Genomic DNA, 17109 nt, shown 5'->3' with positions numbered 1-17109 from the left:
TCCAATTACCCAATATTAAAAATCAATATAAAAAATTACCTGATAATTTTTTTTATACGATCATTAAAAAATTGTTAAATCAATAAATTTATAACATTTTTTTCAATTCGATTTATTGGTTGGTTTGATTTTCGCGCACCCCTATATGCATGACAACTGGGTAAGGCTGGTCTGTGTTTGCCTCGGCCCAACCCATTAAGGGATCAACTCAACTATATAAATCAGGAAAATAACACTTGTACCCAAAAAAGCAAACTATTTACAAACAACGACCTCATACTTTCATACCCGCTGTTTCAAATAAAAGTAGTTTCTTAACTAATGGCGGACTTAAAAGGAAAGAAAAAGAGGTTCAAGGATTACAAATAATGAAACTTGCAATTCTTATGAAACGGAACTTGCAAATCTAAGTAAATAGACAAGGAAAACTGCTGCAATAAGGGTCTCCCAATCTAAGTAAATAAACAAGGAATACTGCTGCAATTCAATCTAAAGATTGACAAAACTTGAACCCAGAGTGCAACATGGCTAAAAGTTCACACAAATATATCTTCCTAACAATTTTCAATCAAAATGTAAAGCAACTTTCATACCAAGACTGATTACATTAAAAATACAAAACAATCCCCAAATAGTATAACGTATGTGCTCGAGAAAAATTGGAAAATGTATGAACAATACACTTGCGAAGAAATGCATCATGTATGGATGATACAGTTCCTTGAGTTCTCAAAATGAATGGGTTTAAAATAATCACCCCAGCCTACATCCAGGAAGATCGGGTCGTTCCAATTCACAGAAATGCATCCTTCTCAAGTAGCGTTAGAACTTCATTCTGGTTATTGAGTTTGGCAACATCGATTGGTGTCTTCCCATCCAAGTTTTGAAGAGTGCTGCACAGAGGGAATAAAAATCAAGTAAATAGGATAACAAGTACGAAAAAAGAAAAAAAACAAGAAACAAGGGGCAGCAAGGATCATGACATCACGATGCACAAAGAATCAAGACTTACACAGCTGCTCCATTCTTTAACAACAGTACTACACACTCTTTTCTTCCATAACCAGCAGCATAGTGCAGGGCAGTATTCTTATTCTTGTTCAAAGCATCAACCTCTGCCCCTGCTTCAAGAAGCACCTGAGCACACTTCACCTGTATAGCAATACAGAGAAACAGCTTAATACCTAGAAAATACGCTTAACCTTGGCTAACTTCAAGGATACTACTTCCTTAAATGGCACCTAGTCCATCTTTAAACCTCCCACATCAACAATGTGGGGAACATCCTTTGGATTTGGTGATTGATGTTTCGATATTCTCGATGGATGGTGAAGATGGAAGGTTATTGTTACACAAAAAAGGAAAGAAGAAATTTAATATGCCATTCCACCCTGATGGATTGTACAGTAGAGAGGTCTTATAAGGACCGATTTCTGAGGAAACGAAATAAATAAATCATAATGCCCAGATAATGCAAGAAACTTGGCCATAAAGAACTGACCCATAATTAAATTCACACGATACCTGATCTACATATAATTCCAAATAAGTATCTAATTCGTACCATGCATAGTAAACAACAAAGAAAATATGAAAGGAGGGGAGTCGTGGGACTAGATTTTTACGTATATAAGGCAGCTCCTAATAATAACACTTTAAAATGTACAGTAATCCAAGAAATTCTCTTTTTTATTTGAAGGAAGAATTGTTCTCTTTGGCTGCAAGTTTTGTACCTTAGCTAAAACCATTTGAAAGCCAAATACCTTAGAATGCTGAAATACACAAAACCCTGGATACATCTAGGGGTGGGCATGTCACGACCCAAATCGGATCGCGACTGGCACCCACACTTACCCTCCTATGTGAGCGAACCAACCAATCTAAACCTTAACATTTCAATGTAATAACAACAGAAAGTAATGCGGAAGACTTAAACTCATTAATAAAAACCAATTCAATAACTATCAATATTCAACATCTATTATTCCCAAAACCTGGAAGTCATCATCACAAGAACATCTACTTTAAACTACTAATTCTAAGAGTTTCTAAGAAGCTAAAAATACATAATAAGCTAGTCCATGCCGGAAGTTCAAGGCATCAAGACACGAAGGAGAAGATCCAGTCCAAGCTAGAAGCGTTAGCTCACCCTGAAAATCCGGTGTGACGAAGACTGGCTTGAGTTACTGTTGAGTCGAAGATGACGGCACGTTTGCTGCACTCCACAAATAACAAGAAGAAAAACATAAAAGTAGGGGTCAGTACAAAACACGGGTACTGAGTAGATATCATCGGCCAACTCAAAATAGGGAACAGTATATATATCAATATTATCGTAAATCAACTATAAAACTCAACATATAGCAACAACAAGTATTATAATCATCAATAAGTACCATCAAGTTCATCCATGAGGGCTCAAGCCTCAACACCATACTCATTTGGGAATTAAGTATATTAAGTTGAGTATATTATCATCTTTCAAGATTCATTATCTTTCCTCCTCTTGTGTCGGTACGTGACACTCCGATCCCCTACTACTATGTGTCGGTACGTGACACTCCGATCCCCTAATTCTATGTGTCGGAACGTGACACTCCGATCCACTAATACTATGTGTCGGTACGTGACACTCCGATCCACTAATACTATGTGTCGGAACGTGACACTCCGATCCACTAATACTATGTGTCGGAACGTGACACTCCGATCCACTAATATCATTCTGTAAATCATCAAGTCTTCTCTATACCAAGGCATCATCAATCCCATTACTTTAATTCATCAAGCCTTCTTCTATACCAAGGCATCATCATTAATAGTGTATATTAAAGTTTCTTTTCAAGATTTGGGATTCAATATTTTCATCATGCTTATCTTATCACAATCACGTAATCATATTCATGCAAACATACCATTAAGCATATAGTAGGGTTTACAATACTACCAATACATATCATTCACTATTGAGAGTTTACTTATGAAAGCATGAAAACCATAACCTACCTCCACCGAAGAATTGAATCAAGCAAAAATTTTCCCAAAGCTTTGTTGTTTTCCTCTTCTTCTCGATCGTTTCTCTCTCTCCCTTCTTGTTCTTTCTATTTTCTTAATTAAACCCTCTTTGTTTTACCCTAATTACTATATAATTAAGAATAAAAGATGGCAATAATACCCCACTAATTAACTTAGGGTTACCTCTTTTAACCCCCAAGAATTTGAGTTATTAATATAAACCCACAAAATTTATAATTAAGGAAAGAATAGTCCAAAAACGTCCCTTAAAACGTGTAAGGAAATCCGATTCTGCCTGGGATTTGCGCAACCTGTGACGGTCCGTCACACCTGTGACGGTCCGTCCTGTAGGTCGTCGCAGAGTTCAGAGACCCAAATTTCCACCAAGGGTCTGTGACGGTCCGTCACACCTGTGACGGTCCGTCCTGCCATTCCGTCACAAAGTTCAAAGAGTCGATTTTTAGTACCCAATTTCAGATTTTCTAAGTGTTTTGAAATGAGACCCTGCGACGGTCCGTCGTGCCCATGACGGTCCGTCGTGGGGTCCGTCGCTTCTGCCAGTTTTTCCAGAAATAAAGTCTGCTGCTCAAAACGACTAAACAGGTCGTTACAAGAAAGATACCCACATCTGTTTAAAGATTCAGGTACTCCTCCCCGCCCCTGTTTTTCTTCTTGTGATCGTTATTCGGTATTTCGGTTCGGTTCGGGTTTTTTTGGTTTTTTCGGTTTTCGATTTTTGTAAATTGCGTACCGAATACCGAACCGAAATATTTTGGTTCGGTTCGGTTTTTATTAATTCGGTTCGGTTTTTATTAATTCGGTTCGATTTTTTATTTCGGTTTTTTAATGGGCCTGTTTAGTGGGCTTTTTAAACTTAACAATTTTTTTAATTTTTTGTTTGATTTTTCAACTTAATGGGCTTTGATATTTCAACTTAATGGGTTTTGATATTTCAACTTAGGGTTTCTTATTTTTTAAAAAAAGATTATTTAATATTAATAATTATTAAATATAATATAATTTATAAATTATAATTTAATATTTCGGTTTAAACCGAAATACCGAATACCAAAGTAACATGTACCGAAAACCGAACCGAAATGCCGAAAATACAAAAAATTAAACCGAATATCGAATCGAAAACCGAAATACCGAAACCGAAATTCTGAAAAATTTCGGTTCGGTTCGGTGTTTCGATTTTCCGGTTTTTATGCCCACCCCTAGATACATCTGTAATTATATTAAGCATGGCAATGGCCGTAAGGAACATTTTAACTATTTTCTTACCTCCCCATATTCACATGCAAAATGCAACGATGTCCTTCCTTCTGAATCCTCTTTATTTTTATCAGCAACAGAAGCTATCACATTCTTCAAGCCCTAAAGAGTACCCAGTATAAAAAACAGATCACAACCAAATATCGTATGAACTCACGGTTTAACAAACTTAAGAAGTTATACTGATATAGAAAGGTGGATCATTCATTACAGACGCTAAATACGTGAAAAATCTCAAACGACGTAGCTTCTATTCAGCAATATTTAGTATGTTGACATCAAAGATCCAGGTATATTCAATTGATCCAAAAATTTGGCCACGAGGATGACTTTAGATTGAGAGAAGGGGGGTTGCCGTGAGGGGAATTTTCTAATAGAACACACCTCCACATCGCCCACACTGGCACACTGGTGTACGGAGGATTCATCATCATCTGCTTTTTCTGTTTCATCTGGCCCAGAAACTTCAGCAGAGGTAGCACCCTCCCCTGCAACAGCAAAACCCATTGCTTCACCTAGCTTCTTTAGAACATCTTGATCATTCCAATACCTGAAAAAGGAAAAAGAGAATCATACCTCCAGTTATAGAAACAATTAAAGCATAACACAAGAAGTTAAGAATACAACAAAGATAAAATACTACATAGTTAAGATCAAAGACCAAAGTGCAGAGAACATAAAACCTAGTAAGCTAGAGTAACAGGTATATCTATGTATCTAAGGAAGAGGACTGATGTAAACAATATGCGAGAGCATGGAGCTGCAGGAGCACACATAATATGTTCTATGGACACCAAAAGTCCAACATGTTTCAAAGTTCAGAAGGACTGTGAACAAAAGCACAATGAAATAAATTTCGAAGAACAAACATATTGTTGCATTCTCACATCCATTTCTTCTAATCTCACTCACTTTGTTTCTCCAACACAAATGTATCAAAAGTAGCAACCAAAACTTACCTGCTCTAGAGAAAACACAAGATGAGATTCTTTAATGGGTACTGGCATTGACTAGTTGATACCATCATCAGTCATAAAAGATTCATAACATGTTCTGAGCTCCAGTAAAGATACTAACGCCAGTTGATACCATCAGCTGTCATAAAAGATTCATAACATATGTGAGCTCCAGTAAACACTGTAACTTGAATTTCAAATAATCGTTTATGCTCAATATCAGGACACACCACACTTTCTGTTACATCGTGGCCTTAGCTTAATTGACTTAAGCGGAAAAACTTATACTGTAAAATATCATTAGATCATATTCATTTCAAAAGATACACTAGTGACTCGACAAGGAAAAGTTGTAGATCTCAATCTAAAATATCAAATATCCCAAGTAGGATAAGTCTCATAACTTAGCCACTAGTGCCATCTTTGATATGATCCCAAACCTTATATTTAAGACACATGTATGTTCTAAACTAGACATTAGGTTAAGCAAAAGTGAATGCCACTTATAATGTCAAGTGGGAGCACATATAACCTCATCATTGCAGCTGGACCGCCACTTTCAATCTCTTCCAGAATTGGTTTCAGTGATGGGTCTTCTTTGATGCATGTCAATCGTTCTTCAAGTTGGTCTTTCTGTGATGAGTTTGTCAAATTCTCAAGCATACTAGACATGGATGGATCCTGATACATACAGAAATGACACATCAATAACTCAATTGAATCTTTATGTACTAATAAATCCAGTGGCTAATACAACATGAAAAAAAAGATACCTGCATTAATGCACTACCAAGTTGTTCAGCCATGGACATAAATTGAGGATTTTGCATAACATGTTGCATTGCAGAGTAATATTGTTGGCTATCAAAGTTGGGGATATTATCTTCCTCAGCAGCACCCTGAAAGGTCTGCTGAAGTTGCTCGGTCATCTGATTAAACGAAGGATATTTTGCGATCTGCTCAGCTAGTTCTTTAATACTTGGATCCTACATTAGCCATGTTAGTTAAAAATAAAATAAGATACAAGAATTATAAATGAACATGTCAGAAACCAAGCAGCAGAACATTTATTAATCGAATTCTGATAAATGCATTGTAGGCTATACTATATAAATAAAATTTCATTAACTGTTTAGATCACCAAATATTGGTGTCACAGGCTTTTTATATTTTTTTAGAGCAGCAGCAGAGGTGCACAAATTGTTTACAATTTCATGTATCAAACATTCAACCAAAATAATTATTGGTTACATTCTATTTTTTACTTTCCCACCATCATCTTTTTTGATAGGATATCCTATTACTTGAGAGAAAGAAACCTGAAAAAGATACCATTAATGTTTTTTCCTCACAATGGCCAGCAAGATAGAAATCACTGAGATTAATCTATTATCCGACACGACAAGAAAACTCTTATTTTGTATAGTGATAGATATGTACATTTAATAGTCCAGTCATGGCTGAGAAATCAAACGGATTTTGAAGCCCAGCTCCAGCTGCAGAGGTTTTCCTCGTCTCTCCTGTTTGTGCTTCTGTCGAGGCAGACTCAGAAGCCTTTTTATTCTCAGAAGACCCAGACTTCTCATCTGGAAAAGAGAAAATACAAACCATAAAATAATGTTACAACTTTATGCTCTGTATTCACCATTCTTTTTAAACAAAAATATGGCACAAAGGCAACTTTCTAGATTCAACATGCCATACCATTTCTTACTTTTTAGAAGGTAAAACAAAATGAGAATCTTAAAAACAGCAAAATAATAATTCCAGGTGGTGAGGAAACAATGCACAAATCCAGATGACAACTAGAAAACAATGATAGGATCCAGATGAATAATGATGCAATCAAGCTAAAGGAACAAATAATAAAAGCTAAATTGTATCTTTAGTACTTATCTTGTTTTGTGCCGTGGGTCAACTTCTCTACCTTCTTAAGGAAGGGGTAAGGTACATACTACCCTTTCCAGACCCCACTTGTCGGACTGCACTGGGTTTGTGGTTGTTGTATCTTGATTAAGTTGCAAATGCAATAATTTACTCCTGGACTTAAGTATCTGACAAAACCTATGACTTCCTTCATTCACTAACATGATATGATATACCAATAATCTATTTTGGTCGAACTCTTCAAAAATATCAATGGGTGCATGTCAGATTCTCCAAAACTAGTGTATTTTTGGAGAATCCGAGGGTGCGGCATGGAAATGAAGAGTCCGCACAACTTAGCCAATAACATAAGGCTGCAATTAAATTTATTTACAAGTCAATTCTGGAATTCAGTTCAATATATCAAATTCCATCACAGAAAAATGACAGAATTACACTTTGGCATGAGATATGCTCCCCACTAGGCTGGTCTTTGCTTTGAAAGGTACCATCAGGCATCAGCTCAGTTCATCTATGTGGCTTACCTCAGTTAGCATCAGTACCACAAATTTTTTCTTGAAATCTACGGAGCAAAATAAACATAATGGTTTAACATGGTTGCTTCTTTTCTAGCCGGTTTTGGTCTTACTGCTTTTAACATTAGCACAATTCACCTTGGCCAAATTAATTCTTGAAATTCCAAATCATGCAAGTCAGGTAGAACTTGTAGAAAACTAATGAAATCATCATCTACCTACTTCAAATTACATACTACATCCCATTAGACCTGTCTTGCCCAAACACCATAGTACAAACATATCACGTGTATTGATTGGGAGAAGTCTAAAAATATGATCTTTAATACCCATCAATTGCTCATATTAAGCATCACAAGTTGTAGAACCTATGTAACATATTGATACATGGAAAAAAAATTCTCCTTTGAAAATTTTCAAATTGCTCCTGAGCAATATAATATATGCATGTATAAAACTAGAACTAGAATATAACAGGGGAGAAGGAGAAGAGTGAAAAGACATACCTTCTTTTGCAGTCAGTACAACTTTCTCTGCCTGAACAGTGTGAACATATATGTATTAGCGTTACTGTTAACCAAAAAATGAAAAAATGTAAAAGAACCTAAATCAATCCCCCAAAGAAAACAATCCTCAAACTTACCAATATAGGGTAAAAAAGCAAAAAAAAAAAAAAGGTGTAAAAATTCACTGTGTTAAACAATTTAAAATCCAATATGTTACAACAATAGCCTCCAGATTAATGAAAAGATTTGAAACAAATACATGCAGAGAGGATTAACTATGGAAGAAAATACATGAGACATTGCTACAAGGAAAGAGAAGATGTGGGGTTTCCTTGCCTTCTTTGCTGGAGAACTGAGGCTTATAGTAGTAGAAAGAAATAAATGCCAACGGGAAAGGCTAATTTGTAGCTTTGCTCCTATTTTAGGCTGGCTCTCTCTTTCTTTTTTTTTCCTACACAAACTACTTTTCAAGTTTAGATTGTGTTTAAGTAAAATATACACAAATTATATATCATTACTTCTAAAGAACTTATGTCCCAGTTATGAGGATAAATAATTTTTTTTACATGAAGATAAATAATTTTTTCCGATGACATAAGCGTAGATTCTTACATTAATATATCGCACGGATTTTATATGTTAAAATTTAAGGAATCCCATAGTGTAATTCAATAATTACATTATGTCCCGATAAATTTAATATTTACTAAAAATCCCTTAAAATTTTTGTGTCGTGATACTTTAGACTCTAGTGATACATGGTAAATGATACATGGTAAATTTAAACTGTAAAGAAAAAAATGGGGAAAAATGGTACATTTAAACTTGTTAACTAAATTAGCTTAATTTACGGTAACAGATCATTAATCAACATTAAATTAGCACGTAATTGGATATTAATTCCAAATTTTGAAAATCAAAAATTATATCATCTATTTTGAATACAATTTTCAAACCGCATGATACATAGAAAACATTATGATACACAACAAATTCATGTATCAATGCATCGTCTTAAACACTATACACAGTGATTCAAAATGTATCAGCAAGCACACTTGATGGATTCACAAATATATCAATGCATCATCTAAAACACTATACACACTTGATGGATTCAAAATGTATCAACAATCACACTGATTCAAAATGTATCAGCAAACACTTCATGTATCAATGCATCGTCTAAAACACTATACACACTGATTCAAAATGTATCAGCAAGCACACTTGATGGCGCAATTATTGAAATTAATCACTGATACATGATAAAAAATTTCAAAAACCCTTGATACATAGGAAATCATAAGATACGCATCTAATTCATGTATCAAATCATAGACTAAACATTATAATCCACTTAGTACTTATGTATTAAACCTATTGTCTGATACATGATAATAATTTTCATAAGTTTTTGATACATATTGGATTCCTTAAATTTTTTACTAATTTCAACGACAATTTTAAAATAAGTATAAAAATACAAACCCGAAACAATGTAGGCCTGAATCATATATCCAATTACGTGCTAAACCACAACATGATTTAAAAATACACATAATATGTGCATAGCTCCTCCTATGCATAACAGTAGTGACTTACAATCACTGGTGGCAATTTAGTCGTGAATATGAGGTGCTTCATATTCATGCTAGTTGCATTAGTCACCACAAAAGCTCTAAATTGTCATCGAGGAAAGGTGATTTTCTGCAGAGCTTGTTGTAATTAGTCACCATACACTCTCTTTATCATGTGCAAAGCCGGAGTAAAGTTTAGTAAATGTTGGAGTAAGAAGAATTAAAGACGTGGTGGAGTAAGAGGAATAATAAGAACGGGAGAGAAATTGTGCAGTTTTTGAAATTTCAATTTTTTTTGAATTTTGAAATTCAAAATTTCAAAATTAATAATTCAAAATCCAAAAACTGATTTAGAAGATTGAGTGTTTTAGTGGAGAAAAAATAGGCATTATATTGGGGGATTGTATATTATAGGTGAGAGAATGTTATGTATCTAATACACTTCTACTAAAACTAAAAAAAAAAGGAAATTATGTAATATTTAAAAAAAAGAAGGGAAAAGTAGAGAATATAAAACTTATAGTTGTGTATTTAAGTTATTTTTCCATTTTATATTGTATCCTTAAATAAATCTGTTCTCCGCTAAGTATATATTCAATTTTTGAAGAAAAAATTTATAAACCATCCTATTTAAAGAACAAAAAATTAAAATTATCTCATTTAACGCATAAATCTTTCAACTAAATAAATGTAAATAAAAGGATTTAGTGTGAGATAAAGGGTTCTCCAAGAGGTATAGTATTTAAAATGAGAAAATAGTCGGATGACTTTCAATTTATTATTCGATTTTCAGTTACACACTTATATTTTACGGAAATCTAATTACCTCCTTGGATTATTATTTAAATGGCATAATCCATAAAATATGCCTTTTACTTTACCTCATTTTATATTTATGTCCTTCAACTTTGAGTGTGCACAAACAAAAACTAGAACTTGTATAAAATTGAACAAATAAACCACACGTCTTATGTGACATCCTACATGGAAATTAGCACCCTACGTGATGTCCTATGTATGTTATGTTAGATAGGACTCATGTGTCTACTTGTTCAACTTTATACAAGTTTAAGTGTCTATTTGTGCGCACCAAGTTGGAGGATATAAATGTGAAGTGAGGCCAAGTTAAAGGACATATTTATGTATTATGTCTTTTTAAAATGAAATAAGTAGCTCCTTAAGTGTTGAGTTGACATAAAAAGTGTCACCCCCGAGCTACCCCCGAGACGAGGACACGGAACCTAGGACCACAAGTGATCCCAAGATAACCCTGCTGGCATGATCATGAGTATACTAAAGATAATAAATTGATGCGGAAGCTAATCATAATTAAATCTGAAAAGATGGGGAATACCCATATTCTATAATTGAGATATTTGAAAACAATGAGTTTAATACAAAGAAAATATTAACTCAATACTAAGCTGAATCTAACTATGTCTAAAATAAGCCTCTAAACTAGACTAGAAATACTGGGACAAGCCCCAAGCTAAATCTAGCAAAAACTGAAACTAAATGACTAAAGACTGAAATGAAACTCATGACTGTTTTCCTCAGAGAATAAGGACTCACCACTGAATCTGCTAAACTGGAGATCGGAAATCGATCTATGCGTGATCTGGATGCTGAGAATCCGAACCTACATCACGAGAAGATGTAGCGCACGTATGTGTCAGTATTTGAAAGGTACTGAGCATGTAGGATAGAGTAAAGCTGAAATAAAACATAACTGAATACGCATAATAGCCAGTATAATAATCTGACATAATAAACTGAATTTTGAGCTAACTGGATGCAATGACCAATTTATAACATGCTGAAACTGAATACTAAATATACTGATAAATGGTCAATGCAGAGAGTCTGAATAATCTATGGGAGCTACTAATAACCGATAATAAAATCACATGAGCTAAATGTGGAATCCGATGTATACGCCCCATCGAGAGGACCCAATATACCCTGCCAGAGGTATAGAGGCATGCTGGCATGATCACTAAACTGATTGCCCACAGAGGAGACTTACAAGCTATTTTGGCTAGTAGTTGTAGGACTATTTGGGTACGCTGAACCCTAGTCCAACTCGGTATTATGCTACTCCAATAAATTCTGAAAATTTAATGATTATGTCTGAGTTTCTGTAAAAACTGAATAGCTCGAAACTGAACATGCAAAGGTATTATGCATTTATAACTGAGGCATGTATATCTGAAGTGTCTGAAATATATGACCTAGCATGTGTAATTCAAGAACTAAAGAAATACAAAGCTAGGGTTCTGAAATTCATGTAATAAACTGAATAATAACATGATAATATGATTTGGAACATATATTTAATAGGTTCATGAAGTTCTATCAAAGTTCTAGAAACCTTAGGTTTAATCATATGATTATAGAATCAAGAATCTGACTGAAAACTAGGGACCCAATGGGTGAAAGAAACCCACTAGTGAAATCTCACGTACTTGATGATGTAATTCACAGACAAACACTTAACTTTGGGTCTGGAACTGCTGGAAACTTGCTTCATTCTTGAACTAGGGTTCTTGAGCTTTTTCTCCTTTCTTGCTTCTAATTTTCTAACTTTTGATTTAATAATGTGACTTAGATATGTTTTAATTATGTTTCTAGGCTTAAACTGACTTAAATATGATGATTTACGGTCAAAACGACGTAAATTAGAGTTTAAACAAAGTGGGAAAGGTCAAAAAGACCCTCGGGAAAGTTGTTGTCGGACCAAACGACGGCCAGGAGTGACGGTCCGTCGTCTGACCGACGCCCCATCGATGGGTCCGTCGACCGGGCCTGTTTGATACGCCTTTACTAAAATGGACATAACTTTTTACTCGAATGTCTGATTTAGCAAGGTCGGTGGCTATGGAAATATAATTTAATTATCTATCTGTGGGTAGGTTATGGGACAAGTAATTCATTTTGTACTATGAGTTATGACCCTTTGAAATTGACCCAACTTCATTTCCCCTTAACTGTCTGCAAAATTTTCACCTACATACCGTGCTGGTTATCCGTAGCTCCTGTAAGAGAGTGGGTGAAGGGAGTGTTGATCGATGGTCACGGACTACAGACTGTCGTCTGACCTACGGACCGTAAGTCCGTCCGTCGTCCAAGAATTAACCGATTTTTCTAGGCTGAAATTATTTTGGGAGTTTCAGATCCCATCGACTGTTGTGCAGGATGGATCGTGGGTCAAGCTACAGACTATCGATGCCACCGTTGGTTGCACTTGCATATTTTTTTTTGTAAAGCTATTTTTGGTATGTTTTGGCTACGGGGTGTTACATTATCTTCCTTTTGAGAACATTCGTCCTCAAATGAAGACTAAACTAGCTGAAGTAGAGGGAGAGAGCTGCAAACCCTACTACTAAACACTAAGAACTGAGTTTCTGACTGAATTGAGTTCCGAGTACATGCAATTATGCTGAAAATGCAAGTACAAATTGAGGGAACATGATTTTAAAATTGAATTTATGCATGAATGACTGGAAAACTGAAGAGGAACTATAACCTCAAGCTGGAGGGGAATCGAAAGGAAAGAGGTGAGGATACTTAGCTTTCATGGTTGCTTCTGCTTTCCAAATAGCTTCCTCTACGAACTGACTCCTCCACAAAACTTTGACTTAAGCGACTTCTTTGTTTCTTTACCTTCTGACATGACGGTCAGGAATTTCAACTGTTACATCCTCATAAGAAAGAATATCTTTCACCGCCACACTCTACATTGGCACTATAGAGGCTGGATCACCCACACACTTCTTCAAGAGTGAGATGTGGAAGACCGGACGCACTGCTGCTAATTCTGCTGGCAACTCTAACTCATATGTCACCTTGCCAACCCTTTTCAAGATCTTGTAAGGGCCTACATATCTAGGACTGAGCTTCCCTTTCTTTCCGAATCTCATCACCCCTTTCATAGGTGAGACCTTTAGAAAAATCCAATCATCAACTTGGAACTCTAGTTCCCTTCTCCTTACATCTGCATAAGATTTCTGACAAATTTGGGATGTTATAAGTCTATCTCTAATGAGTTGCACTTTCTCCATAGCATAAAGGACTGAATCTGGCCCTATCAAAGCTGCTTCACCTACTTCAAGCCAATCAACAGGAGATCTACATCTACGCCAATATAAAGCCTCATAAGGGGCCATTTAAATGCTAGAATGGTAGCTATTATTGTAGGAAAACTCAATAAGAGGAAGGTGATCATACCAACTACCTTCGAAATGGATCACGCAAGATCTTAACATATCCTCTAAGGTTTGAATGGTACGCTTTGCCTGCCCATCCTTCTGTGGATGAAATGATGTACTAAGGTTAACTTAAGTATCAAGACCTTTCTGAAATCACTTCCAGAAATGAGAGGTAAACTGAGGACCTCTATATGAGATGATAGACAAAGGAACCCCATGTAACCTCACAATCTCATTAATGTAAAGCCTTGCATAGTCTTCTACCAAATATGTAGTATTGACCGCCAAGAAGCGAGAAGACTTCGTCATCCTATCAACTATCACCAAAATTGAGTCATGCTGTCTGCGAGTACGAGGTAATCCTATGATGAAGTCCATATTGATCACATCCCACTTCCAAGTAGGAATATCGATCTCTTGAGTCATACCTCCTGGTTTTTTATGTTCTACCTTAACTTGCTGGTAATTGGGGCACTTACTCACAAAATCTGCTATATCTCTCTTCATGACATTCCACCAATAGAATTCTCGCAGATCGTGGTAAATCTTAGTGCCTAAAGTTATGGTCTTCTGCAATAATATTCTCTTTCAACTTACCCACATCAGGAAAACACAATCTACCCTGGTAGCAAAGTTCACCATCTCCCCCTTGGAAGAAAACCTCCACTCTCTGATTATGGACTGCACCCTTAAGTTCAAGCAAGATTGGATCACTGTCTTGCTTTTTCTTAAACTCCACTATCAAAGACGATTCTGCCCCATTCTGAACTGTTACACCATTGTTTGATATGCTCATAAGGCGAACTCCCAAGCGAGCAAGCCTGTGAACATCCTTCACTATCTCCTTCCTTTCTTCCTCAACATGGGTTACACTACCCATAGATAATCTACTAAGAGCATCGGCTACTACATTCTCCTTACCAGGATGATAATGCTCACTCATATCATAATCCTTATGGAACTCTAGCCATCTCCTCTGGCAAAGATTCAACTCTTTCTAGGTGAACACATACTGAAGGCTCTTATGGTCAGTGAACACATCTACGTGAACACCATACAAGTAGTGTCTTCAGATCTTGAGTGCAAACACCATGCTGCAAGCTCGAGTTCATAATTTGGATAGTCTTCTAATGAATCTTAAGTTGTCTAGAGGCATAAGCTATCACCTTAGCTCGTTTCATCAACACACAACCTAGGCCAACTCCGGGTGAATAACAATAGATCACATAACCATCTGAACCCTATGGTAGAGTCAAGATAGGAGCTGTAGTCGATATAGTTTTCAATTCTACGAATCTTTTCTCACAATCATCTGACTATTGGAACTTGACCATCTTCTAAGTCAACCTAGTCAATGGTGAGGCTATGGATGAAAATGCTTCCACAAAAATTTTGTAATAACCTGCTAGACCTAAGAAACTTCTGATATCTATAGAAGAGGTAGTTCTGAGCCACGGTTTCACTACTTCTATCTTTTGCGAATCCATCGGATCCCTTCGCTAGATACAATGTGACCAAGAAAAACAACGGATTGCAACAAGAACTCACATTTACTAAACTTAGCGAATAGCTGGAGATCCTTGAGAGTTTGAAGAACAACTCTCAAATGACTTGCATATTCTTCCTCACTCCTAGATTAAATGAGAATATCATTAATAAAGACGATAACGAACAAGTCCAAGTACTGTTTGTAAACTCTGTTCATCAAATCCATGAAAGTTGCAGGAGCATTAGTTAGTTTAAATGACATAACTACAAATTCATAATGACCATACCGAGTTCTATAGGATATTTTCAGAATGTCACTATCTCTGACTCTAAGCTGATGATAACCCGATCTGAGGTCTATCTTTGAGAAATGGCTAGCACCCTGAAGTTGGTCAAACAAGTCATAAATCCTGGGGATGGGATACTTATTCTTGATTATGACTTTGTTCAACTTTCTTTAGTCAGTGCACATTTTGAGGGAACCATCTTTCTTCCTTATGAACAACACGGGTGCACCCCATGGTGAAATACTAGGTCTGATGAAACCCTTATATAGAAGGTCTTTCCACTGCTGTTTCAATTCCTTAAGCTCTGTTGGAGTCATTCTATAAGGAGGAATAGAAATAGGCTAGGTATCTAGAAAGAGATCAATTCCAAAGTCGATTTCCCTTTCGGGAGGGACTCCAGGACGATCTTCTGGAAACACTTCTGGAAACTCACAAAATACTGGAACTGAATAAAGAGTTGGGGTTTCAAGGCTAGAATCCTTAACCCAAACTAGATGATAGAGATAAACCTTAGATATCATCTTTCTGGCCTTAAGGTAAAAAATAAATCAACCCATAGGCGCTAAGCTACTACCCTTCCATTCCAAGATTGGTTCATCTGGAAACTGAAAATGAACAATCCTAGTTCTACAATCGACTAAGGCATAATATGAGTGTAAACAATCCATGCCTATAATGACATCGAAGTCTACCATTTCTAACTCTACTAAATCTGTTGAGGTGACTTTCTGAGAGACTGTGATAGGGCAATTTCTGTATACCCGTCTAGCTATAACGTGGTCACCAACTGGGTAGAGACTGAGAAGGGTTCTGAGAGAGTTTCTGGACTACATTGAGTTGGACTGCTATGCTGAGTTATAAAAGACAAAGTCATGTCAGTTGTCTTTCCACTAAGTGAACCATATGTGAGTCACATCCTTGAGTTTGTATGATGCCAATCTCACCTATCACTACCAGTAACTGACATCACACCAAATATTTTCTTAACCTTATCAATGAACTTATGTGGGTCCTTACTAACTTGTGACCCTACAAACTTCAGCAGAATCATCTTAACAAAATCACAAACTCTGGCTGCCACTAATCGGTCGTTTCTATTAGTAGGAACTAGAACCTGCTGATTGTTATGGTTGGTCATACTCTGAGCCAAAAGCTGAATTAGCGTTCTAAAACTCTGCATTTGAATTTCCTTATTTGGAACTAGAGAAACTACGTTAGCATTGCATTCATTAGCATTCCATGCCTAATCTCTACGAGAAGGCATGATCTTAAGCACTCAATGTCGAGTTAGAATGAAATTAGATCATACCTTAGACACGATAAGAGTAACAAGAAAGTGAAGTTTTCCTAAATACAATTTTTAGCCTCCCTCTCATTAGATGTGGTGCA

General features: G+C 36.1%; 1 protein-coding gene across 1 annotated transcript; it reads right to left on the bottom strand.

Moving 5' to 3' along the window:
- Nucleotides 1–563: 563 nt before the first annotated feature.
- Nucleotides 564–16900, bottom strand: LOC101264259 (ankyrin repeat domain-containing protein 2B-like). The gene is made up of 15 exons (XM_069289802.1): nt 16665–16900; nt 16505–16570; nt 15494–15576; nt 14543–14713; nt 13972–14044; nt 13679–13871; nt 8158–8188; nt 6690–6835; nt 6023–6235; nt 5782–5930; nt 4678–4843; nt 4303–4395; nt 2150–2215; nt 1013–1152; nt 564–893 (listed from the first exon to the last, which is right to left on the bottom strand). Exons 1-15 carry the CDS (start codon nt 16898–16900, stop codon nt 794–796), a joined length of 1926 nt encoding a protein of 641 aa, XP_069145903.1. The 3' UTR covers nt 564–793.
- Nucleotides 16901–17109: the final 209 nt, after the last annotated feature.

Source organism: Solanum lycopersicum, chromosome 10, assembly GCF_036512215.1.
Source record: "Solanum lycopersicum chromosome 10, SLM_r2.1".
In the NCBI taxonomy this organism is placed as follows: domain Eukaryota; kingdom Viridiplantae; phylum Streptophyta; class Magnoliopsida; order Solanales; family Solanaceae; genus Solanum; species Solanum lycopersicum.
The sequence above is the reverse complement of the archived record's forward strand: the minus strand, read 5'-3'. Positions and strand labels throughout refer to the sequence as shown.

What these genes read in the sequence shown, in the direction of transcription:
- LOC101264259 (XM_069289802.1), bottom strand. Translation starts at nt 16,900, where the DNA reads ATGCAGAGTTTTAGAACGCTAATTCAGCTTTTGGCTCAGAGTATGACC. An exon ending in TGTACTGACTGCAAAAGAAG is followed by an intron (nt 6,836 to 8,157) that starts GTATGTCTTTTC and finishes TCTCTTTTCCAG; the next exon opens with ATGAGAAGTCTGGGTCTTCT. An exon ending in TTAAAGAATGGAGCAGCTGT is followed by an intron (nt 894 to 1,012) that starts GTAAGTCTTGAT and finishes CCCTCTGTGCAG; the next exon opens with CACTCTTCAAAACTTGGATG.